This window comes from Porcisia hertigi, chromosome 34 (genome assembly GCF_017918235.1).
Source record: "Porcisia hertigi strain C119 chromosome 34, whole genome shotgun sequence".
Lineage (NCBI taxonomy): Eukaryota > Euglenozoa > Kinetoplastea > Trypanosomatida > Trypanosomatidae > Porcisia > Porcisia hertigi.
The window spans coordinates 1248600-1274454 of NC_090593.1; the positions used below are offsets into that span (position 1 = coordinate 1248600).

The window sequence follows — 25855 nt, forward strand, 5'->3', positions numbered from 1 at the left end:
GTTTTTTTTTTGTGGCTGGAGCCTGATGCTACATTTGATTATGTGGGTGGCAGTTTACGTCTCAGTGTACGTGTGTCTGGTGGGACGAGTGTCTCAATGCTGTACATTTATTACGTTGGTAATGCTGGTCTGCGCCACTTGCAGTGCGGGAATAGACAAGGCTGTTGCACAGAGCGGTATCGTTGATGAGAGTGCGGGTGGCTGTGTTTGTTTGTTTTCGTGAAGTGGAGAACGGTGTCTCTCATCTTCACATTGTGAGGGGTCCCACGTTATGTAGAAAGACGGTTACACTCACCGTCGATAGACTTTAGGGCGTTGGTGAGAAGGAGAGCAACATGTCCCATTTTGACAGAGTCGCGATGAGCACACGAGGCCTGCGCACGCCTCCAAGTCGCTGCTAAGCAGTCCAAATGAGGCGCGTCGTGTGTCGCCTTCAGCGATGCGGTGCCCCGGAAGAGGTGCGGAGAGGGGATCGGAAGCCCCAAGCTGGTTTTGGCTCTCCCTCCCCCTCTTGTTCAACTTGTGCGTGTTTCAGATCGTTGTGCGCTTCTTCTCCCCCCTTTTTCACCCGAGGCCCTCCACCCACTTCATGCCGCTTTCCCGCGCCACACCCTCCGTTCTCTTCTTTCCCCTTGAGTTGCTTTGGTGGATCTCCTCTTCGTTCCGTTTTGTAATGATTGTGGTGTATCACTTTATTGACCGCTGATGGGTTTACTCTTTGAAAAAAGAGCGCCTTTATATGCGCGTCGAATGCCATTGTGTGTGTGTGTGTGCTTTATGGCATGTGCCCTTCTCTCTTCTCTCCTCCCTCCATCGGTGTTCGTATCTGTTTTCAGCTGCGCGGCCCTGGAAAAAAAAAGAAAACTTCTACTGAGCATATTCTCTTCCCCTTCTTTTTTTTTTGGTTTTTTTTTGCTCAAGTTTAGTTGCTCTTTATTTTCAGCCTTTTGACTTTCCTGTCGGATGAAAAGGGGAAGAGGGGAAGGAGGGGAGGGCCTTTCGCTACCGTTGCACATCTCTCACAGCATGCGTCGATTCGAATGATCACTCCCCTTTTTTTTTTCTTCCTCTTCTTAATTCTGCTGCTGTTGTACGTTTTGTGCGGCCATGCCTGCGTTTGAAATATCCCATGACTTTTTTTTGTGGTTGTGTTTACGTTGGAGAGGCGTGCGGTTTCGAAACCTCCGCGCCGTCTCGTATTTTGTGGGTGTTTGCTCGCTCTTCTATATTTGTCTATATTTTGGTTGCCTTGACCCTTTCCGCCCCGTCCCCTCCTCCCACTTTTTTTATCTCCTGTTCCCGTTTTTGTTTTTCGGGTCTTTTCTGTGCGTGTTCGCCTCATCATTCTCCTTGTCTGCCTCTTTCAGCCCCCATGTGTTTCTTTTTGATCTTTTTTTCTCTGGTCCCCTTACACCCACCCCCACAAGAAAAAAGAGAAAGGGGACCCATACAAGGATGAGTACTTCTATACACGCTCTTTTTTTTCTTCTGATTGGTGTAGCACACGCACCGACGCATGCTGAGGGCAGCCTGTTCGGTCCCTCCCCCAACGTTTCCGTTTGTTAATGAGAATCGCTTTTCCTGTGAGGTAGCTACTGACAGGTGAGCGTCTCCTGGTGGCTTGCTGCTGTCAGTCTCCTCGTTCACTCCCAAAGGCGTTACAAATAGCAGTGAAGTTGTTCAAGCGGTGTGCATATGGCATTTCTTTAAACATCGTTGGCCAGGACACGATTGGGGGAGGCAGTTCGTAAGACGGTCAAAGCGACCAACGGGCCACCCGATCGTTTCTTCTTGCAATCAAATCTTCCTTCGCCTTTCGCGTGCTTGTGGAGGTTGTGCTCTTTGCCCCCGTCCTATTCACCATCTCGCGTCCAGGTACCACTGAATCCTCCTTTGCCCCCTTCGACTTGACTCCCAGTCCCTTCCCCACCTCCTCTGCAACTTGCTGGGCGGCTTCGGTCGAGCATCTACCGCCTGCTCTATTTGACCCTTGCAGTAGAAACAAACGCCTGCAGCACCCCTTCCCCAGACACACACACACACACACACGGGCATAGGGAAGGCTCACACTTGGGTCGCACAGACGCGTTGGATACGAATCGAACCACCGCACTTTCTTGCCCGGTCTCTAACCTCAGCCACCATGTCAGAGCTGGACAGTTTAATTGACGAGCTCTTCCCTGCAAATAAGAACAACGGAGGTCAGACCATCTCAACTTCCAGGCCCTCTTGCCGTCGATCGGAGTGGGATGATGAGAGCGACGGGGATCAACAAACGGATGAGGGACCTCGCGCTAAGATGCACGCTTCACAGGGGCGTCACTTCTCCACTGCTTTTTCCTCCTCCCCTGCGCAGCCCTGTACCTCTGTAGGCGTGGTGGCTCCAACTTCCAGGTCTGGTGGGCACTCCTTCGACGACGATAGTGACGCTGACGTCGACGTGGGGCGTGTCGCGGCGCAGCAGCAGCAAACTGAACAGCAGGTGGTGGGTGTGACGAACGCAGGGTCTTCGATAGGCGTCTTGAAGCCGGTGCTTTTCCCTGTCCCGTTCCCGTCTCTCACAAGCTCGGAGGGCTCCTACGCGTGTGCCCCACGATGCTATCTTACGAACCTTGGCGCACCCCTCCCCAATGGTGTCGCCCATCCCACTCTTCGGCAGCTGCGCGCCATCGCAGAGAATGAGCAGGCGAATGCGAAGCCCCCACATGCTCAAGTGATGCTACAGAAGGGCGCTTTTCACGCCGCAGTGGTGGAACTCGGCAATGGGTCTCTGGACCATCATGGCGACTACACTGGCGACGGTGGCTGTCCGCATATTTTGTGTCGCCAATGCAACTACATGGTGGTGCGGCTGCAGGATGCCCAGTGGGATGTGGATGGTGAAGTGAACTTGTACTTGACATTGCGCAACTATTATCCAGACTGGTGTCGCTTGGCTAGCTCGACGCCGGTCGGGGGAGAGAGCAGCGCCAAGACGTCGCGCGCTGTCCTGTCTAGAAGTTTGCGGGCGGCCGCTTATTGTTGTCAGTGCTCGTGGATGACAGTGAAGAACGCCAGGGCTGTGATTGAGACAAAGCTGACGGATGTGGCCCTGGCGAGGCCTGCGACGGAGAGCGGACACCCATTCGCAACTGAGTTTCCTCTGCCAGCCGGTGAGACGCGGCGACCGCCACTCTGGGTATGTTATGGCCATGCGCGGTAGAGCAGGGCTGGATGTGCTCGTGATGTGAGAAGTAGGAGGCTCAAACGAATTTTCTGTTACGAAGGAAGGAGGCATCTTGTTCACTGACGAAGACACACGTGGCTTTTTTTTTGCCTGCCTTTGTGTGCGTGTGTAAGGGAGACGGCGCATGCTCCAGGGGGGAGGGGGCATTATTGTCGAGGTTTCAATTCTGTTGTTTGTCTGCTGCCGCTGTAAATTTCTTTCTCGATTACGCAAGCAAAACAATGACACACACGCACACACACACACAAAAATGAAGAACAGCACGTTCGCCCGTCACGAGATGGGTGAGACGTGACTTTCCCCGTGAACGATGCGAGGACACGGAGGGAAAGGGGAGTTACAACAGGGAGGTGTGGACACTCGCTAACAACAGCATAAGGAGGGAGCGAAATCGCTGCAGTTACCGCGACGGAGTTTTCTCCTGAGATGAAGGACCATGGCAGGATATTTTTTCTGGCTTCGGCACGCTAATTCTTGATGTTCTCGTGTGATGTGCCCCCTTGTACGCCACTACGTACTCACCGAACATTTTTTCAAATGCAGCCAACACAGGAGCCTCTTGGGACTTGGAAGGGCGGGAGTAAGGAGAGGTGGTTTCCTTTCCTCCTCCTCCTCGTCCCCCCTTCCTCTCGTCCCCCCCCCCCCCTCCTCCCTCTCCCCCCACAAAAAAAAAACCGGTTCCTCCACCGCCTCACACGAGCGGAAAGCCTCCCCTGGTCTTTGCTTTTGGGGAGCGCATCACCACTACATCCGTGGCTCCAAATGTGCGACGCGCACTTGGCGAAGACGGGAGTCGTACATGAACGCGCCCTTGAAGTGTTTGTCTAGCGGAGGAGAATGTGTGCTATGTATGCTTTTTCATTCCTCCTTCCTCTCGACGAGTGTCTTTAGGCTTCTGTGCGTGGCGCACGCAACCGCCCCCCCCTCCCTCCCTCCCTCCCTCCCTCCCATCTCTCGCTTCTTGCGCCGCTCTTCTTTTTGCACTTTTTTTTTGAGCGTGCACAACTTTGCTCTTCACACCCCCTATACCATACCTGTACTTTTTTTCAAACACACACACACACACACACTCACACATACGCGCGCCCGCACCTACTCGCAAAGCTACCGAGCTGTTCAGGCCGCCAGTCACATCGCCCTCCTCTCTACCTTTCTGCCTTTTTTCGTCACCAGTCCCCCGTCCGCCTCTGAGACTGAGGAGGTAAGTGTGTGTCAGTGAGCCACCGAACGCTGAACTGTTCTCGTTCTCTTTCACACTACTTCCCCCCCCTCCCCTCTCCCCTCTCTCCCCTCTCCTCCTCCTCCTCCTCATCCTCGATGCCTACAAAGAAGAAGAAGTCCTCCAAAAAGGAGGTGCTGCCAGACCCTTCGACGTTCAAGAACGGAACAAGCACCGTGTTCGTTGGAGGCTGGTCCTCGTACAGCACTATTGAGTCTGTGAGCGATGTGAGTAAATCGGTGATCGCAGCTAACACGGGCGCCGACGGAGCTCTTGCAGCGTCGCTGCCGCGCACTAACATACTTGTCCTTCCGACGGAAGATGTCGACAACGACATTGAGTGCGAGGGAGCCCAAGCGCCGTCTGTCATCGAGGTGGCCGATCAGTTGTTTGTCGAGGGTGTTTCCCGTCATCAGTGCGCGCAGGCTCAGTCGCTGGTAAAAACCTGGGCGCCAGCATCTGTGACTCGAGCCGAGGCTGCTGATCCTAGTGAGCAGTCGCCAGCGCCTGAACCAGCCGAGACGCCGCCGAATCCTTATGCAGATGCCTTGGATAATAAAATGTACACGCAAGCCGTCTCTGTTGGAGCCGCTTACGCGGCACGTGATGTTGTGATTCGCGGTCGCTGCTCTATTGAGGGTGTGGCCCCCAACATTGTCGTACCTCCAAAGCTTCCGCCGAAGCCCGACCTGGATGCGGTGATGCTGGATCCTCCCGCTGCCGGTGGCGATGCAGGGAATGCAACAACGAAGTCTGCGGCGCGGAAAAAGAAAGCCTCCGCTAAAAACAAGAAGAAAAAGCCCAAGCTCACTCCAGAGCAAGTGGAAGAGCTAGACAGGAAGAAGGCAGAGTTGGAGGCCCAATACATGAAAGAGACAGAGGAGGCGGTGCGGCGCGCCAAAGAGGAGGCCGACTACCTCATGACCTTTGCTCACCCAAGCCGCTGGGCGCATGTGGTGTTCCGCCACATCACATTTACCGGCCCTGTTGAGGTATGCCGCGCCCATGTCGAGTTCCAAAACTGCCGCTTCGTCGGCAGCCCTGACGAGGGTATGTCCAATCGCCCGCTTCTCCTCGTCAGCCAGTATTGTCAGGTGCAATGCACTCGGTGTAGTTTTGAAGTGCCGCCACGCTGCGGGATCTACGCGCTACCGAGTGCGCAGGTCGAGGTGCGCAAGTGCCTTTTCACCGGCGTGACACAGGACGTCCTGTGGGCGGCGGGGTTACCCAGCGTGTCACCTCAGATCACCGGCGCCACCAGCTCATCAGAGGTGAACGCCGGTGACAACGACGACGGTGACGACGACGGTGACGACGTCGATGCCGGTCAAGGAGGAAGGCACGCCATGGCAGGCGCAGCGAACGCACACAGGACAGACGACAAGGGTACCAGCGCGTTGTCGTGTCCTGTGGTGCTCAGTGGCGGATTGCAAGAGGCCGCGCGTGATGCCCTCGCTCACCGCGCTGGGGCCGTAGGGATTCTAACAGACTGCGCCAAGCTGCTGATGCACGGCTGTGACTTTCTCTGCCTTGGCATCGGTGTCTACGTCAAGGGCAGCTATAGCGCCTACATCTCTCACAATAAGGTACCCCCGAAGACCGCCAAGCAGCTCACGCAGGAGGCGTGCGACACGTCTCTGGACGGCAGTTCGTTTCATCATTTTGCCAACGCGGCGCTATTTCTGGATAGGTCGGCGAGGCTTGTCTCCATTCGCCGAAGCTACGTTGAGGCATCCGCGCACTACGGGCTCGATTGCCAGGGTGGAGCGAACTCCGTCCTGCTGCGGCAAAACTACTTTGCCACGGACGCTACAGTGCGCATTCGCGAGGGCGCCAAGGTGGCGATGTTGCACAATGATTTTCAGAGCATCCCGTTGAATGACAACCCCTGCGACAATCCTTGCCTGCAGCCTGTGTACTAATGCCTCCTCCCTAAAACGTACGGTAAAAACGTGTTTTTGTGTGAACGGGTGCGTCACACATTATTATTATTACTTGGCGACCTACTTGTCTTTTACGGTCGAGTGTGAAAGGCGTGCGTGGGAAGACTGCACTGGTACGGTGTCGCTGCTGGTTATTGCCACCCTTTGAAACCACTGCTGGCGACTAGTGGATGTACTGTCGTGAAGAAGAAAGGAAGAAGTGTGGGTATTTCAGAAGGTGTGCGGACGCGAGGTACACCCCTACAAGGAGGACCTGTCGCTCCCCCCCCTCTCCCCGCCAACGAAAAAAAGGCCTTCACATACTCCTTGCGCTCTTTTTTTTGTGGTCGTCGTTCTTGGATTTTCTACCAGTGCTCGAGCGGCATTTTCTATGTACCATTTTCCCATGTAAAGGACTTCTCTTGTCTCACAATGGAGAGACGTTTTATTGTGTTCCGTTGTGTTCTCCTATACTTTTTTTGTACGCACATCTGCCTGACCTCTTGGCGAAGCAGCGAGAGTGCTTTCTCGACAGAGAACACGGCAGGGGGATCTTGAAACTTGGTTTCGACTCATGGGGGGGGCGACGTCGTTTATCGATTATGGTGTCCGCCTAATCTGTGCTTCTCTCTCTCTCTTGTTTTTCGATGGCTGGGTTTTCGCTATTCGTTACCGTCGGATGCACTTGCTCCCCAGCAAGATGTCGACGTCCAGAACCTCCTGTGGGTGAGGGAAGGAGGGGTGGGGCGGGGGGGTGGGCGATGCGTGCGCCCCCTTTATTCTCGAGTACCGTTATTTTCTTCTCATTCCTTCCCGCCTTTCCCCCTTTCCTTGCGACCTACATCCTATCTGTGAGATGTTTGACTTTGCCCAATTCCAAGAGCTGTATATAACTCTCTTATCCTTATAGCAACGGCCTTCGCTTCTTTCACTCCTCCACGACGACGGCGACGATCACCACCACCTCCACCATCACCCAAGATCAACTTTACTTACCACCAAGGCAGTTTCTCTAGACATACGGGACAGGCACGGGGATATATACACACACACACACAGTGCTGATATATATAATTCCCCACTTGCATTTTGTTGCCGCACTGCAGATATTTCTTTTTTTTCTTTCCTTCACCTCTTCCTCTCTCCCCTTCACTAATTCTCTCGCTATTATCAGTGGACCGCGCCCCCCCCTTTTTTTTTGAGGGCCTCATCCCATCGTTTTTGTTGGTTTGTTCTTGCTGGCGTCTAGCACATGTTTTGCTGCAAGCGGCGAATCTCGACGACTGTGTGAACAGCAACAGAAAACTGCACGCACTGCGTGGTACGCGTATCCGTGCGTACTCGACTCTCGCAGAGGATAACACTCTCAAGTAAACTTCAACAAACAACCAAACCAGAAGGTAAACATAAGAGCTAACAGGGACGTTACTTTTCACCGTGTGTGCTCTGTACCATCATGTCCTTTGACAGTAAGCAGCGGGCCGTCGTGGTCGCCGTTGCCGCTGCGGCAGCGGCAACGGTGTCTGTATTTTACCTTAGCAGGACGGGTTGCATAAAAAAACTAAGCTTGTTTGGGCACAAGATCGGCGTCGCATTGTCCAAGCGCACGTCTTCCTTAGCCGGCGAAGCGCCTCGCGGGGGCATCCGTCCTGTTTCGAGCATTGTGAAAAAGGGTTACACCCGCGAACAGCTTTCCCAGTACGACGGTGTCAAGAATGAGCGCATTTTTATGAGTGTAAAGATGAAGGTGTACGAGGTGGCCCCGCATTATTATGGCCCAGGGCAGCACTACCATGTGTTTGCTGGCACGGAGGCTTCGCGTGCCCTAGCCAAGGCAGACTTGACCGGGAAGTATCTGAACCAGTATTGGGTGAACTGCACGGAAGAAGAGTTGGATGTGTTGGAGGAGTACGTGGAGAAGTTCAATTCCAAATACCCAATAGTGGGCTGGTACGTCCCCGACGATCAGTTCTACAAGGTGACGGAGTGAGAGCATAGGGGGGGGGGGCAGAGCCATGGTGTGTACCTGGGGAGGTTTTCCCCTCTGTCTTGACCCTTTGTTGGATAAGGCTGCCTCATGCGCCACCGCATCTTTCTTTTCCTCGGTTTCTGTCTTCATGTGCGTGTGCGCGCACGTGTAGGTGTTTTTTTTTTAGGGGGAGGGGGAGGGGGAGGGGGAGGAGGTTTGCATCTGTTTAGAGGGAAGCCTCACACAGAGAGACGTGTGCACACACACAGACACACACACGAAGTACTACAGGGATGGTCGTGTCTCTGCGTTGGTTTGGCAAGGTGAAGGAGAGAAGTGAGCTAAAGGAGAGGATAAGACGCATTCGTTATTTTTTTTTTTTGTGAGGGGGGTGTAGGAGAAAACATGTCCGGCAAGGGATTTTGCCCTTGGCGGTCTTCGTAAGAGGACGTGTTCCTCCACACACGTACCGTAAAGTCCCCCCTCTTACTGTCCTCGCATCCATTCGTAGTGTACACTTTCTCGTGATGCCTTCGCACCCCCTTCTTATTCTCACAATGGGTGTACTCCTCCTGTCTGTGGGTTACCTGTGGGTGTATGTATTACAGTTTTCGGTTACCCGGGAGATCCTTTCTGCCAGTGCACCACATCACCACCGCCCACCACCGCCCTCCCCGCCCTCCCCGCCCTACCCACAAACACACACACACTATCATACTCGCGTGCACCTCTTGTTTTTTCCCTTTCCCTTATTCCCCCTCACTTGGTCGCTGCAGCCCCTTTTCTCTTCTTGAGAGTGTTCTGCCCCTCCTCATGGCTTTTCCCCTCCCCTGCCGCTCCCCCTCCCTTCGTTTTTGCTCATCCGAATGGGACGGGGGCACCCCTTTTGTGTGTTTTTTTTTATTCAAAGTGATCCGTATCCTTCCTGAGCTCAACGATCATGTCTACACACCTTCTCTGTGGTTTCTCCGCCTTTTTTCTCGGTGCGTGTGTGGTTTTTTTTTTTCGAGGGGGCATGTGTTTTCTTGTTTGACATGTTCGTGGCCCCCCCTGCACGTAGAGGACAATAAATCCATATTAACGGTGGCCGTTTCTCTGCCTGTCTGTCTTTAATTGCATTTGTGTGTGTGGTGCGGGCATGGTTAATTACGCGCTTATGTCGACATTTGCTGAGATTAGCGCATGTGCAATGGTTGCAGATGCCTGTGTGGTGTATATCTGTGTGTCTGGGATTCTATGCCTGCTGGTGCCGCTGGGGCCCAGTCTCTTGTCTTGTTCTTTTCTAGTGGAGGCAATGAGGTACCTCCTGGTTGTTTTTTTTTTAACACTAGTGTCTGTGCCGTATAGTGTTGGTTGTTGGAGGCTACGTCTCTTCCTCCTCCTCCTCCTCCTCACCCCCCTCCCCTTTCCACACACATCCTGCAATTTCTTTGCAAAGTGGCTCTGTTCTTCGAATAACGCCGTTTCTCAAACATGACACCGCTCCCTCTCTCTCTATCTCGAGCATAGTAGCTGTCTCGCGCACACATGTGCTGCTTTCCCAATCGGTCGTTAGGGTCACTTACTCGGTGGGCATGTATTGAGAGCTTCTTGGGTTTAACATTGACGCAGTGTTCATTTATTTCTATGTGTGCAAATGCTACGACGTCTAGGATGCCGCGACTCACCCACACAGGCAACAGTCAGGTCAAAGCGAGTCCTCAAGTGAGCACACGAACAGAATATCACCCCAACGCCCTAGAGTGCGTTATTGTCGTAGATGGGCATGGAAATCAGTGCGAGGGCAGGGGGACTTTCAGGACGATCGCCTTTAGAGGCAGATTAAGCTTAGGTAGCCATCGTGTGTGTGTGTGTGTGTGTGTGCGTGTGTGCTGAGAATTCGCTCTTTTACACACACACACACACACACACACACCGTAACAAAAGATGAGCAGCCCCAGGGGCATACTAGAAGATGGAATTGCCTAGTAGCCAACCGGGACCTCTCTACCTTGTGTTGTGCTGGCGAATGAAGGAGCTTTATATGTTCGCCACGTCATCTTCTGGAAGGTCTCAATCCATTCCTTTGAAAGGGCAGTGCCCACTACTGTTGCCTCAAGGAGCCCTAGCTGCGATGCCTTTCACCCTCCTCCCGTTGATGTTCCGTTTTTTTTTTCTCTTTTCCGGGTCGTTTTTTACTCAACATGTCACGCATCGCCTCCCCCCTTTTTTCAACCCTCCAAAAGGCCGGGTACCCATACGAGTGGTAGGCAGCCAATGTGTGACATTTTTGTCCGCTTCCCTTTCCAGTGTCGATCTCCTCACCCCTCTTCTCATCCCCGTTTCCCTTTTCTCTTCCACAATGTATTGCTTTCTCTTTCTGGATTCCAATCCCCAGTCTGATCTCTTCAGCGTGCGCGAAGGTGCGGGTGCGTATCAGCAGCGGGGGCGAGATCAAACACCTCTGCCGGTGGTGCACCTGAGTTTCCGTGTTCATCTTCGAGTACGTTTCCACGCCCATATTTTTTTTGTCGTGTGTTCGAGAGAAAAAAAATCTCTCTCTGTTATAGAACGCCTTCATCGTTATCTTTCACTCACTCACTCACTCACTCACACACTCACACACAAACCTTCAGTCGCTCCCTGTCCCCCTTTTTCAGCCTTGTCTCTCTGTCCAGCGGAAAAAAAAGACAGGCGCAGAGGGCTGGAGCCTAAGGAGATACTCCTGTTATTTTTCCCTCCCGCGCCCTGCGCCCTCCCTCCCCCCCCCCTCCTCTCTTTTCCCTCCCATTCTTCACGATAGCCGTTTCTCGTGACCTCCTCCCGTTTTATTGTCATTATTTAGTAGCTCATCTTCAATTTTCAATTCACTCTGCTTTCGTGTACGCATCTGTCTCGGTCGCACACTGCCGCAGAGTTTTGAATTACGCGAAGGGCGCTTCTCTCACACACACACACACACACACACACACACACACACACACAAAAACACACACACACACACACACACAAACACAGATTTTCCTTTCCTCATCTCGGACAACGCTCCCCCTCCCCCATCTCTGGACTCCACAGTTAGAGCAACGCTGCAACGGTCTCCGTCTTCCCCCTCGACCGAATTAAGCTCTCTTTCTCTTAGCTCAGCTTTCCTCTGTAAAATATATATTTCCCCTACCCTCTTTAGGCATTTTCACTCCATCACAGTGTACACGTTCAGCACGCCGACCTCCACACACACTCATCAACAACAATTTTCAGACATCGCGTGTGATTTTATCTCTAAAGGGAAAACCGCTTCGCTGCGCACACGACACTTCTCGGTGTTTTGCACTTTTATCTACTCTTCCGCTCTCGTGTGCTGCACTGGTGGACAGATCCAGCTGTTGTTGTTGTTGTTGCAGCCCCCACTCGCACTAGGCCGAAGTGACGCCACTTCGAGAGCGGCCTTCCAATAGTCAGAAGCTGAGAAGGGTGATCGCGATCAACGCCGTCTGCAGTACTGAAAATCGCAAGGGCGAGGTGAGCAATACGACAGATAGAGGTGCACCACTGCACTCTGGTGAAGGTGTGTGTGTGTCTGTTTCTCTGGGTTGATTGTCCTTTCCGAGTCTGTACGTCCTGTGTGTGTTCGTGTTGTACGACTTTGGCCGTTTTCTGAAGTTCACCCCCCTCCCTTCTCCTCGCCACGTCCGACCACATAGCCGTCGCTTCTGCGTTAAACGCGGTGGCACACTTTGAATGCCAGGGAGCGGAGACCTGGAACGGCGGGCCACCAGTCCTTCGGCACCCTTCGTTGATGGCGCGACAACAGTGCCACTTGATCTGCCCGACGATGCCGTGAGGCAGAGTGAAGTGGCTCCATCGTTGATAGAGATTTCGGCACTATCTGCTGGTATGTCTCAAAGAGAGCTGGGCGCAGCCGATACCCAAGGAGATGAACCTTCTATCGCTCAGTCGTTGCACCTACGTCGTGACTGGCAGAGCAGCTTCGCAACCTTCATCGCCGGTGGCGTAGCCGGCTCTGCAAGTCGCACTCTGACAGCACCGCTTGACCGCATCAAGCTCATTGCACAAGAAGGGCATCTTGTGCAAGTGTCAGCTTCTGCCTCATCGACTGTCACGGCCGCAGACGCGGCCCACTCCATTCGCCATAGGCACCCGAGTCTCATCCAAGTGGCTCAGATGATCAAAGCGGATGGGGGCTGGAGGGCTTTTTGGCGCGGCAACACTGTCAACTGCTTTAAGGCAGGTCCCGAATTCGCCCTTGTTTTTTCGATTCGCCGCTACTTGTCCTCGCTTTATGACGACTGTGTCGAGCGCGAAAAAAAACGCAAGAAAAAGCTTACAGCCCTCTGGGACGAAAATGAAAAGCGTAGACTTGCCATCACCTCCCGGGAACTGGAGGAGCGCAAGTCCATGATGGTGGAGCCAGAAGGGCCGAACGATAGGATAGAGGTGGCGGGGTCCGTGAAAAGCGTCGATAGCAGCGGTGGCAGTTCTCGTGCAAGTGTGGCGACTTTTTTTTCATCCCGGTCCCAAACGGGATCTGTCACTAATCCGCACCTGAGCGACGAGGGGTTGCAGCGGGAGCGCACCATCTCCCTGGAGGCTTCCATCCTGACCCCTCCGTTCAATCGATTAGGGTGTATATCGAGTGTGCCGCAGCTAGCCGTGAACTGCACAATCGGCGCCGTTGCTGGTCTCGGCGCCCAAAGCCTTTTATACCCACTGGAGGTGGTGAAGACGCGCGTCGTTGTGTCGCGTTGTAACGAGTATCAGGGCGGTGTGGCCGAAATAATCCGCCTCGCCTACCGAAAAGGGGGCGTCATGGAGTTCTACTCTGGGTTTGTACCAAACATGGTCGGCATCGTGGTGTATCGAGGGCTAGAGATGGGCCTCTACTCCAGCGCGCAGCAGTCGATCATGATGTATCGAATGCAGGTGAAGAAGATGAACCGGCATGAGGCAAGCTTAAATTCTGCTGAAGTCGGCGTTGTTGGCATGCTCTCCTCAACGGTGGCGCAGACAGTGTCGTATCCGTTGAACGTGATTCGGACGCGGTTGCAGACGCAGGGCACTAACGGGCGAGAAAAGAAGTATACCGGGATGGTCGACTGTATGGTGAAGATGATTCGGAACAAAGGGGTGACATCGCTTTTTAGCGGCCTTACGGCAAACTATCTTAAAGCAGTGCCGGCGAGTTCCTGCACATTTGTCGTATTCGAATGGGCTCAGCGGATCCTTGTCGACGATGATTGACGAGTACACTCATGTCTCTGTCTGTGCGTAAGTGCCGGATCGTACCTGTGGTCTTTCCTTTTTTTTCCGCACAGAAGAGGCAGGGAATGAAGCATGCTATCATAATTAAGTGGGTAGGCCATTTAACCTGCAAGACCCCTGTGATATACATATTTCCGTTTCGTGATTCTCGTGACAGACCTCCCGCCGCTCCCCCCCCCCCCCCCCCCCCTCTTCTCCCTCCTTCCCAGAAATTTCTGACGTGATATGGAGGGACGGCGCTGCGCATAGAGGCATCAAGCTGGGAGTTGCAGCAATGCTCTTTCATATAAGAACGCATTCATTGTTTCAACGGCAAAGACCTGAGGTCTGCTAGCTTGCCGCTGTCGCACTCTGTGTACTGAAGCTGGTACTCAAAACTCTGCAAGTAGAGTTCCGTCAACCAATACACAGTGTCGAACGTTTATCGTCTTTACATGGTGTTCTCTCCCTCTTATCATGACGCTCGACGCGCGGCCTTCACACAGTGGGTCCTGGCATACTGTAATTGAGTAACGTGCAGGTCCTAGCGTCATTGTCCTGTTAAGCCTCCCTTCTCCTTTCCCCCCAGGTGAGTCACATCGGTCGCTGTGTTGGAAAGGGAGAAAAATGAGACGTTGGTCGAACATGGGAAGCTCAGTGTTGTCGACTCCCTCTTTACGTGGATCACAGACTTGGCCACTCGTTTCACACGCCGCAGCAAGACCCACCACAACACCGCAGTACATGATGCAACACAGAAGACAGGCGTTACTTTGTCAGAGCCGTTCTGCAGCAAAGAACAAAAGCGCGGGCTTCTATGAAGCGACCACAAGAATCCTTACTCCCCTCCCCTATGGGTTCCCGCTTCACGGCCTGTGCGTTCTTTGGGTTCCCGTTGAGAGGAAATAACGGGTCCCGCACAAAGTTCAAATAGCGCTGGTGTGGTGCCTGCTAATCCACTGGACTATGATTTCAGCACCTCTGTGTTTCTGTGTGTTTCTGTGTGTGTGTCTTCTACTGCTACTGCTACTGCTGCTGCTAAGACCCTCGCCCCTTCCCCTTCCACCGGGAATTGAACTCCATATGTTCCCAAAGTATGGGCCTGATTCCAGAGAACCGATCCGCACATCGCTCGATGCTACGTTTGCCGAAAACATACGGTTTGATCACGCACATTTCAACCCCGTGGCTTTTGCTATTTTTTAATTCGGGGCCCTGTCGCCTTCTTTCTGTACACCTTTAGCGCACAGCAATTGTGCGTTCCTTTTACGTTCTAGCATCTTCATCCCCAGGCGCCTCCGTTGCCCCCACCTGCCACTGTTGAATGCATGTGAACTGGAGAGACGACTCAATGCTCTAATTGCCACCGATGCACAGCCTCATCCCGAATGTCGCAGCGCCCGCAGAAAAGCCACGCAGGCCACGTCCCCTCACATGACGAGGTCGGAAACGCAAGGCACGGAGCCACTCATCCCTTCCCTTTTCTGTCGTCTTCACTGAGATCCTTCGTGGTGCCGCCTCGGTCTGGGTGGGCTGATGAGGCCCAGGTGACGGTCGGGGGGGATGCGGAGGACGGCCCGGGTCGCCCCATAGACTCTCCCTTCCCTTCCCTCCCCCGCCCCAGCCTCCCATGGGTGAACCGTGCGCCGGCGGTATGGTCAAATACAGCCGCGGGCAGTGACCGAGGGTCCAGAGGCGGCACAGCGGCGAAGCACAGGGCCTGTGAGGGCACCTCCCGTGAGGCTGGCCGGCTGCGTCCTTGCGCTCGCCCCGCGCACTAGTCGCCACAGCGTCGGCGCTGAGAGGGAGGGGGGAGGGGACGGCGTGGAGGCGGCGCGCCTGGGTGACACCGCGCAGCACGTGTGGGTGAGGAGGAGGCGGGGAAGAAGAGGACGAGCGCGTTGCACGCATGGGCCGCTCGAGCTGTGGGCGTGCACGTGCACATGTGGTGGTGGTGACGTCGGTGGAAAAATGGAGCGCTGGAAACCACACAAAGCAGATTGGTTGGGGTCGTGTGTTGTGACCCGGGCAGGCTTTGCGTTTCACTGCAGACGTATGGAACATATGACCGTGTCCGTGAGAATGCCAATACGCGAACGCGTTACCCTGGATGGAATGCGTTGGCCTGGCCGCGTGACCCGACTGGGGTACGGGAAGCTGGTACGCTGACTGCCGGCTCCCACCTTTGCGTGGGGGCACCTCGGCGCTGTTTCCCTTTCGCTGCCAAGCAGATGCAAGCCACCCGAGGCTCTTGCTTGCAGCCCGTCCCCTACTCACCTGCTCCTCTGCCATGACGGGCACCCATTTGCCCCATCGCCCCCTCCCCTCCCTCCCCCCTTCTCAACTTCTCTCCGACTCTGTTGCGTCCTCCTGCATCGGTATTCGCGAATGGCCGGCCCTGCTCGCTGACGTGACCGCAGCGAAACTGGTGCGACCCCACCCCAGCTGTGCTGGGCATTCTTCGCGCTCACATCCTTTCTCATTGTCGGGCCTGCTGGCTGACACCGGCGGCAGCAGGCGGGCGGGCACCTTTGACATAAAGAAAAAAAACAACATAAGACACTGTAAAGCACGCAAAGAGACGCGAGCCGTGAAGACGCCGACGGCGACTACACTCAGCACGCGCGCGACCCAAGCCAGGCACACGTGCAGGCCTGTCTCTGTGGAGCTGCTTGCGCTGAGCTATCTACCGAGAACGCGGAGGCCGTGGGGGCATCCATACCGCCTTGTCAGTTGCACTCCGAGGACTAAAACAGATACCACAGCGTAGTCGCGCCCCTCACCCACACCCCGACGCCGCGGCTGACCAAGTGTTGTTCTACCATGGCTGGTGTAGTGGCGGCCTGTCAAAAGAGGCTCCTGGTGGTGAGGGAACCACGGGCACGCGCCGCGGTGGTGTCGATGTGTTGTGTTCTCGTGCTTATAGCCATTAGTCTCTTGTACTGCTACGTGTACCCATCCGCGAAGGACACGAGGCGCACCCGCGGCCGCAGCGGGCGTAGATCCAAGGATAAGCGTGGTCATACCAGCAGACACGGTAGTGGCCGAGAGAGCGCTGGGAGCGGCACCTCCTCGAAGCAGCGGAAAACTGACGCGTCGCTGCCTACGCTTCTCATGCTGATTGGCATTCACGGCAGTGGCAAGAGCTTCTGGGCCCAGCGGTACACCGAACTTGTGCACACATCGTATGTTGTTGTCTCCTCCGACGCCATCCGTAGCCGTCTCACCGGCACCGTCAGCAACTACACGAGGGAGAACGAGGTCGAGGAGGAGCTGCTGAAGGAAGTGGCACGCACACTGGGGCTGCGGCGTAGCTGCATCGTCGACGACTGCCAGCACAATCTTTCGCCCGAATTTCGGGGAAAGCTGAAGGCATTGGCACCGGACGGTGAGGTGAACCGTGTGGTGAAGATCATCTCTGCGAAGCCGTCGTACGCTATGGTGCGCATCGAGGGCGATGTGAGTGAGGGGGTGGCGCGCTACGTCCCTACCATGGAGGAGCTGGAGAAGCAGGTGGAGCGCGTTGCGGAGTTCGAGAGGACTCACCGGGAGGATGGCTGGGTGAAGAACTGAGGGATAGCACGGCTGTCATAGGAGAGATCCAGTCCTACTGCCGTGCTCTCGGATGAAGGTCAAGCTGGAGGAACCCTGAGGGAGGGAGGGAGGAGGGGGCTGCTCGTGTGAGCGTCGGCTCTCCTCGGGAGGAGTCCTTCCCGTCCCCCCTTCCTCTCCTCTGTACTCCTCCTTTCCCCTGCGCTCCCAGGCATTTGAGTGCGTGCCTGTGCGTGGCTTTGTTCTTCTCTGTTTGGTTCACATCTGCTGCAAGCGCTGATAGTACCGCTGAGCCTCGCTCGCTCCGCCCCTCTCTCGTGTGCGCGTTGGTTTGCTTGGGGGGCTCCCCTTTGCTTTTATCGTTCCCTTAGATGTCACTCTTGTGAACCCCTCCGTCCCGACTCCCCCCCCCCTTCATTCCTTGTGCATCTCTTCAATCTCGAGAGTCAGACCTTCTTCTTGTGGCTTGTTCGCCTTCGTAGATCCCCACCGTGAGACACAACGTGCACAAACGAGAGGGGGCGATTTGGTTGTGACAGGGTGGTAGGGCCCACAACAACGACACCGGCGGCGACGGCCCGCCCTCTTTCTTGAATGAGGAGTCCCCCCCCCTCTCCCCTCTCCCCTCTCCTTTCCTCTCCTCTCTGCCTCGGACACACCCGCGGTGTGCTTGTCATTGCCATTCTCGCTGCGCCAGTTGTGGCGACGCATGCCGCGAGGCCATCTCTCTTTCCCCGCTGCCTCTGCTCTTGCGGGGCCCACCACTGGGTCACCGCACCACCTCCCCCTGGTGTTGCCTGCCGCACCCCCCTCACATGAGCCAACTGCTGCCACGCCTCTTCCCCCGCCCCCATCCTCCTCGACTACCCCTGTCCGCCCTCACGAGCGCGGTTCAATGCGACATCACTCGTGTAGGGGTATTCTGTCACCCTCCACCTCCACTCCATTCTAGTCCCACAGTGTGACCTCCCGTTTTCGCTCTTCGCCTCTCACTTTGCCGCTGGCTGTGATTGAGTTGCGCCACTTGCTGGTCGCTGTAGCTCTGTTTCTCAAGCCTGTCCACCTTGGCGTCCATCACGGCGGCGAGAGCACCCGCCAGCACCGGTGTGAATCGGGGAGGGGATAAAAACGGTCGTGTCTGTTGTGCGTGCGCTCGGTGGCACCGACTACGAGCACCGCTTCTTCACCCATCACCGTCCCTGCGTTCCCCCCAATTTTCTCCACCCCACCCCACCCCACTCCACTCCACTCGCCCTCGCACCCACATCTACGCGCACACGTGCACGTGGATCATTGTGCGGTAGGACCCTCGGCACGGGCAAAACCGAAGACCTCCATTATCCGTTTGGGGCTGTTGGCCACTTCCCTCACCTCAAACGGGTGAAGAGAAACATCCGCTGGCGACTGGATATTTGAGTGTCTCGAGGGCGTGCTGTGCTTGGCACTACCGCGGCACGGGGGAGAGGGGAGACACCGACACAACCGAATCCGAGAGGATACCATCCGCGTCTACTATGAGTCGCGCTCGCTCTGTGATGGAGGCGGCCGTCTCCGTGGTGATGTACTGTGCCTGCAGCGTGGGCATGATTCTCGTGAACAAACTGATCATGACCACATACTGCCTGGACTTCCCGTTGGGAATCCTGATGCTGCAGAACGGTGGCGCACTGGCGATTGTGGCGTTTGCGAAAGCGACGCGCTTTATTAGCTACCCGGACTTTTCCATGTCCGTGGCGAAGCAGTGGCTACCTCTAACTGTGCTCTTCGTCGCAATGCTGTTCACGTCCATGAAGAGCCTGGGAATGATGTCCGTCGCGGCGCAGACGATTCTCAAGAACCTTGGTGTTGTTTGCACGGCGCTCGGTGACAGGTTCCTCTACGGCAAGGCGCAAACGCTGTCGATTTACTTCTCGTTTGCGTTGATGCTTCTCGGCAGCTACCTCAGCGCGAAGGGCGACCAGTGGGTGACGCCAGCGGGGCTTGCGTGGACGTTCACGAACATCATCGCCACCGTCTCCTACACGCTGTACATGAAGGCAGTGCTTGGCTCTGTCAGTAATTCGATCGGCCGTTACGGTCCTGTGTTCTACAACAACATACTGTCCCTCCCCTTCTTCCTGCTCATGGGCTACGACGAGATCATACCGTTTCTGACTGCATGTAGTGAGACGACGGTGGACGGCAAGCTGGTGATCATCATCTCGGTCCTTGTGAGCTCCGCGATGACGTTTTCTGTCTTCTGGTGTATGTCGACCACCTCCCCCACCACGATGAGCGTTGCCGGGTCGCTGAACAAGATTCCGCTTGCCTTCCTGGGCATGTTGGTGTTCCACCAGTTTCCCACTGCGACGGGCTACGTGGGTATTATGATTGCTCTGTCCGCGGGCTTGCTGTACACATTCCTCAACATCCGGGCCAACCGCACCAAGGCACTCGCCGATGCGGAGCGTCAGCGGCAGGACTTGCCCACCAAAAGCCCGGAACTCGAAGTTGTGGTGCGCGCGGATGAGGATGTGCGGGAGACATCCAAACATGAATAGTCACCCACCGTGGCAGCAGACCGATAAAGAGGGAGGTGGGGAGGGCACACCCGGCCTGCCGCTGCAACATACGGAGACGTACCTCTTGCCGCGGTAGGCACTGGAGAGTCACTTTGAGGAAAGCTGAACATCTTTTTTTTCCCCCCACGGCGGAATTTTTCTGCCTTTGGTTGATAGTATGAACATTGAGTTCCCCCCCTCCCCTCCCCCCCCCCGCAGATGATATCGCCTTTCACTCGTTTCTGGTCTGTATTGTGCTCTGTAAGCGTGTCCGGTTGAGGGTGGGCTGCTGTTCCAGACCCTAGTTTATCTCATTATACACTATTGTTGCCTGAGCGCACGTGTGCGCGAATGCATCTATGCAATTTCATTCTTTTGTGAGACCTCCTCCTCGTCTCTCTTTCCGGGTGAAGCGTACGACGCCCTAAACACACGCCCGCCTGTCCACACGGCCATGCGACATGCTGGCCCCATCCGTGGCGCTCGCGACACGCACCCGATGCGGCCACGAGTGGCACAGCCACCGCAGTGAAAAGAAGGGAGAGAGGGAGGAGGGGTAATGGACTACATAATGCTCGAGGGAGCGTTTGTGCTTCTCGACGTGGGCGCATGTGTGCAGATGTGTGCGAGAGAAAGTGAGGTGTGCGAGTCAGCACTTACGGTACGGTTTCACCATACCCCCTCTCACCTGGTGTAAACTGCCATCGTTGCCCAAGTTGGGTGTAGAAAGAGCCCATGAGTACGCACGCATAAACAAGGACGCTGGACATTGTTGCTGGTCCCGCGGTGCCGATGCAGGCGTGTTGTTTGGCTAAACTTTGCGCTCGTGTGCCCGCCAGTTCCTGTCTCTCTCCGCGACCTGTATCGGAGGTCGTCGCGGGTATGTGTGCAGCGACTCCCCCTCCTCCCGCCCCCCATGCCAAGACGAGGAATCGGCTGCGCTGTACGACACGTCCTAGGGCGTTCGATCTTGTCTCGGGGTGGGAGGCGGTGACCTCTCACGTATGAATGTATTCTTCTGCACTGCGTTGTGTCTCATCCCCTTCTGATCTCGACCCTCCTACCTGCGCCCTTCCCACCACTTCGCCTTCACGGACGTGGACAGACGCACCCACACCGACACAGAATCCCTCCCTCCCCCTCCCCCCCCCCCCACTCTGCACGGTGAGTGGCGCACATGGCGTACCTCTTTGTGCCTGGAGACCAGCCGATCGTGTCTAGGCCCAGTGCGCCATCGAGGCTGCGCATGCACTATCCTTTACAGCCTTCACTGTCTTGGTACTGCCGATGCGCCTAGTCGGATGACCTGACTGCGCTGTTCCGCAACTTCTTCTGAACTCGAGCGCACCAGTGTACACATTGGTGTGCGTGTGTGACGCGGCTCACGGCGATCGTGGAACTGTTCTGTGCCGGGGCCAAGCACGTGATCTAGAAGAGGGACTTCACCTGCCCGCAGGCGTGATATTGAGGTGGTGTCTTTGGTGGAGCTGTGGTAAGAGGGGTCGACGGTCGTGACACCGTGTGTGTATGGATCAGCACACGCATACACACACATCACTCCTCCTCCTTGACATCCCCAGGGTGCTGCCACAGGTCGCCAAACCTACTAGTAGGGCTACCGAGTATGTATGGTGTGTGTATGTATGTATGTATGTATGGTGTGTGGTGTGGTGTGTATGTGTGTGTGTGTACCTGAAGAGGTGCTCGAAGATACTTCCGCTTGGGGGCGAAGCGGTGCGAGGACACTCGCTGGACACCAACGCTACAGAGCGTGGTGCCGCTTATCGGTGGCACGCACGAGCGTGAAGCTGCTCCAGAGAAATAAAAACGTCTGCTACGCAGTGTGAGCTGAGGTCGTCGTTCGGCTATGTGCACTACCAAAGCGGCGTGAGAGCGACCGAGTGAGGGGGTGCTGCTGCCCCAGTTGCAGGCTTCTGTGCGTGCATGTAGTTTTCCTTCACCGTGTGCCTGTGCGGTGCCCCTGTATGATGACAAAGTCCTCTCTACTACTACTAGCTTCCGATGCGTTGCTGACGATCACCGTTTGAACTTCATCTTTCGCTCCGATCTGAGGGTGCACTTTTTGGTCTGTGCGTGTGTGTGTTGGGGGGAGGGGGGAGGCGGATGCTGGGGTCTGGGTTTGGGGACAGGGTTTGCGTTGCGCGCCAACAGCCACCGTGCGACGTCACACCAACCGCTGCTCATACGTAGCTGTTCATCGTATGGCGGTGATTATTGTGGACGGAGATTGGGCGAGTGTGCGTGCCGCCGTGTTGAGGTGCGCTCTGTGGAAGGCGTTGCTGCGTGGCCAGCGTTGTGCCGCCGCGGTGCCGGCGTTTCTTCCGTGCACTGTGGAGTCTCTCTCGGTTCGAGCGCTCCTCCGATGAGCTTCCAACCATCATCACACTCCTAGAATCGAAGTCTGCCCCAACGTGGGTTTGTGGTGGCGGAGCCCGCGTCTTTGTGTGTGGGCTGTCGCTCTCTTTTGTGGTTCTCTGCGTGTGTGCCGCGTGATGTCATGCAGGTATGCTCCTTTGTCGTAGCGCCTCGGTGCTGTGCCGACTGACATACCACACCTTATCCCAATGCTTTATTCACTTCAGCTGAGGGCGGCACTTGGTGGCGTTGTGGCGTAGTGTGTACGCATCCTTTGGCAGTGTGCTGTGAGCATCACGCAAAGGGGCGCCGTGCGGTGGGGAGGGGGAGTTAGCACCGAATTTGTTTGTTGAGGATGCGTCGGCCTCGATAGACGAGGGGTGGGGTGAGTGGGGGGGGGGGTAACAAGCCAAGCCGAGACACTGAACTCCCTCAGTATATATTTTTCTCGTATAAGACACAAACGGCAGCGCCGCATCCGCACTGCGCAAAGGTGCACTCACGCCTGCGTCGCTGCTGCGACTGCACTGAGCTCTTCGGTGCGCTGATGCCACGCAGGTGACTGTGTGCGCGATGGCGGCTGGGAAGAGGGGGAGGGAGACCCTCACCGGGGCACGGGCCAGGGGTGGGATGAGGAGGGTATGTGTCACCCATCGGTATCTCACTGCCCATGGACACGGAGATCTTTGTGAGGGTTTTCATGTTTTCTATGTGTTGCGAAGTTCTCAAAAGGCTTCTTCAGTTCTGCATGTTGGTCTTCCTATGTCACTCTTTTTCTCCTTCACTTCGCTCTTTTTCCTCCCCATTCTGCGATTGTTTTCTGATTCATCTCCCCCCTTTGCACCGCCGCACCATCGTGAATCGGCAGTGTGTGTGTAGTTTCTCTCTGGCTCTCACAGTGCAAACACCTTGTCTTCATCGAAGCCCGTCATTTGTGGAAAATAAGCGTTTTTCTCCTTTGTTACTCGTGAACACGGCTTTGCGTGGGTTTTTCGTTGGGTAGGGAGCAGAGGGGCTTCTCGGAGTGTGCGCTTTGAGCAGCTTGCTCAAGCTGTGCAGTGCTGTACGCGGAGCTGGTGTTTCGCCGATGAGCACACAGGGTGTAAAGTTGCCTGTCCAAACCAAAAGAGCGCTCGCCAGCTGAAGCGGTCCCAAGGCGCGTGTTTTTGTGGAAAAAAACCTTCGAACATTAGGGGAAGCGCCGCGATGTCGTCCAGGGGCAGTGATGTTACGCTTCCTTTAACAAAGGATGTTGTAGCCGCCGTCTTCGGGTCTGTAAAGGAGTACAGTAGACTTTCAGCCCAGATACCCGCGGACGACTACGATTACCACTTGGCCTTTCCGGGATTCCGCAAACACATCCGCGATGATAGTGAAACTCTTGTTGCGGTCATGGATGCATGCACGCAGATGTTACCGAGGCGGCGGCGCGCCAGCCTCTCTTGGGAGGAGGATCCGCGTAGCAGCGCCGTGCACCTTCCTGAGACACAGCGCACTGCAGTGATGGAGGCCATCGACTCGCTACTAGAAAACGTCGACTCCCTTTTGGATGAGGTGAAAGGGCGCAAACTGGACGCCCGGGGGCAGCTTTCTGTCACCTTTGGCTCCGAGCTGGCGGCTTCGCCGCATCGGGAAGGGGGCACAGGTGCTCCTGCGGCTGCAGCTGCAGCCCACGGAGGTGTCGTGCGATTGGCTCATGTACGGCGTCCGCAACTGTTGTTCGACACCCCACCGGATAACTCACCGACCCCGTTTGTGCCCCATTACTGCGACGCATCTGGACAGTATCACACTGGGGTAGCGGGTCAGCACCCCTTTGAGGCGGTGATCAAGGCCTTTGCGATCCCGCAATCGCAGCTTCTGCCGCGTGCCGAGGTTCCGCCAGTGCCGCTAGATACCTGCCCACTTACCTTTGTGGATACCCCAGCGACACTGCAGGATATGGTTAAGAAACTGTTGCTGGCGAGCGAGATCGCTGTAGATTTGGAGCATCACGACTTCTACAGTTATCAGGGATTCACATGCCTCATGCAAATCAGTACTCGTGAAGAGGACTTCATCGTGGACTGTCTGCAGCTACGCTCCTCAATGGGTGCGCTGGCACCTGTGTTTCTTAACCCTGCGATTCTCAAAGTGCTGCACGGCGCGCGAGAGGATATTCGGTGGCTTCAGAAAGACTTCTCCCTCTACTTGGTGAACTTCTTTGACACAGGCGTGGCGTTGCAGACACTTCACATGCCCTACAGCCTCGCCTTTGCAGTCGATCACTTCTGCCAGGTAAAGTTGAACAAAAAATACCAAACGGCTGACTGGCGTGTACGGCCGCTGTCAGCAGAAATGGTGCACTACGCGCGGCAGGATACACATTTTCTTCTGTACGTATATGACAGGTTGAAGGCGCTTCTCGTGAACAGCGAGGGCCGTGCAAGCATCGGCAGCTTGCTCGTGCACGTCTACAACGAGAGCAAGCAGCTCTCCCTACAAGTGTACGAGAAGCCCAACGTGGTGCCAGGGGAAACGTACAAAATCGCCCTTGGTCGGAGTCTTAGTGGACTAAGCAATGTCCAGGAAAGAGTGGCGCGTGAAGTGTTTAACTGGCGGGAATCGGCGGCGCGTGAGGTCGATGATTCCCCTACGGCTGTGTTGCATCTCTCCTCTGTCTTGGCCATTGCCTCCAGGCTTCCAACGACAGCCAAGGAGCTGTTGCGATGCTGCGCGCCAGCCACGGCGGTCCTACGCGACAATGTTGCCTTCCTCGTAAAGCTGGTCAAGGACGCCGTAGCGAGTGGCGAGCATGACGCGTCGATGAAAGCACACTCGACATTGAACGAGGATGGTGTAAACCAGGACGTAGACGATGGAGCGATGAAGGCGGCCAATAGGGAGTGGGCCTTTTATCGCTCCCTTTGCCCCACAGGTGTGCACCGCCCAATGACGGGAACGCTGCCATCTTTGGCAAGTGGAGTAAAGACCGTGGCCTCAGCTGAGGTGTCGCAGGCGGAGCGCTCCTCTCTGCTTTCGCACACGACACCGTCACCATGGTTCACTGCCATGCAGACTCTGTCGCGTGCCCTTGCCACCCGTTCCCATCAGCACGTTGAGCTTCCCGGCGCTGAACTGTTTGCTGCTCGCCAGGCAGCAGCTGCAACCTCCATAACCGCGGCCCAGGGTGCAAAGGTAGATGCAGAGGAGGAAAACAAGATCGGCTCAGTCGCTAGCAGTCGCAGCACCAGCGTCAGCGACGTGGCATCAGAGGGCAGAGAGAGAGACGTGTCGACCGCCGACGCCCCCACCACGCCACATATTTCGCTTGAATCCGTGTCCAGCGCACCGGTTGACGAGCGTGCCTTCTCCATCAAGCAGGAGTACAGAATTGGGACCAAGGGACAGCCAAAGAGAGGCGGTAAGGGAAAGGCACGGCTGAAGAAGTAGACAGCGCATCGGGGGTGTTGGTCGCCTGTCCTCAACCCCATCTGTGAGGGAGCACCTATCGAATAAAATAAACACGCACAGCGACCAGTAATTGGAAGAGAGACCACACATTGAAAAAAAAAACGTGCGGCAATCTGCGGCTTTATATCGTCAGCGCCCCCCCCCCCTTCCTCCCTTCCTCCTTCCCTTCCTTCCCGTCTTCTGTCTGTGTTGTGAAGGGTGGCTTTCCTCCAGATGGGTGTGTGACCAGCGCATCTCTCCACGGTTGTGGAGTAAAGTAATACTCAAGGTTATTCATATATATATATATATAATTGGAAAACAACAACAGAAAAATGAGGGGGAAGGCAACAAAGTCGGATCGACTCGCACCTCGGTGGT

General features: G+C 55.6%; 6 protein-coding genes across 6 annotated transcripts; all 6 read left to right on the top strand.

Moving 5' to 3' along the window:
• Positions 1-2143: 2143 nt before the first annotated feature.
• JKF63_01867 (uncharacterized protein) lies at positions 2144-3202 on the top strand (the record flags this gene model as incomplete). Its single annotated transcript, XM_067897912.1, has 1 exon — positions 2144-3202. One exon carries the CDS (start codon positions 2144-2146, stop codon positions 3200-3202), a length of 1059 nt encoding a protein of 352 aa, XP_067754069.1.
• A 4621-nt stretch (positions 3203-7823) lies between these two features.
• On the top strand, positions 7824-8357 carry JKF63_01869 (uncharacterized protein; the record flags this gene model as incomplete). The annotated part of the gene is made up of 1 exon (XM_067897913.1): positions 7824-8357. The coding sequence occupies one exon, from the start codon at positions 7824-7826 to the stop codon at positions 8355-8357; it is 534 nt and encodes a 177-aa protein (XP_067754070.1).
• Positions 8358-12209: 3852 nt separating this feature from the next.
• Positions 12210-13574, top strand: JKF63_01870 (uncharacterized protein; the record flags this gene model as incomplete). The annotated part of the gene is made up of 1 exon (XM_067897914.1): positions 12210-13574. One exon carries the CDS (start codon positions 12210-12212, stop codon positions 13572-13574), a length of 1365 nt encoding a protein of 454 aa, XP_067754071.1.
• A 2823-nt stretch (positions 13575-16397) lies between these two features.
• On the top strand, positions 16398-17147 carry JKF63_01871 (uncharacterized protein; the record flags this gene model as incomplete). Its single annotated transcript, XM_067897915.1, has 1 exon — positions 16398-17147. The coding sequence occupies one exon, from the start codon at positions 16398-16400 to the stop codon at positions 17145-17147; it is 750 nt and encodes a 249-aa protein (XP_067754072.1).
• A 1493-nt stretch (positions 17148-18640) lies between these two features.
• Positions 18641-19666, top strand: JKF63_01872 (uncharacterized protein; the record flags this gene model as incomplete). Its single annotated transcript, XM_067897916.1, has 1 exon — positions 18641-19666. One exon carries the CDS (start codon positions 18641-18643, stop codon positions 19664-19666), a length of 1026 nt encoding a protein of 341 aa, XP_067754073.1.
• A 3582-nt stretch (positions 19667-23248) lies between these two features.
• On the top strand, positions 23249-25474 carry JKF63_01873 (uncharacterized protein; the record flags this gene model as incomplete). Its single annotated transcript, XM_067897917.1, has 1 exon — positions 23249-25474. The coding sequence occupies one exon, from the start codon at positions 23249-23251 to the stop codon at positions 25472-25474; it is 2226 nt and encodes a 741-aa protein (XP_067754074.1).
• Between the last annotated feature and the right edge of the window lie 381 nt (positions 25475-25855).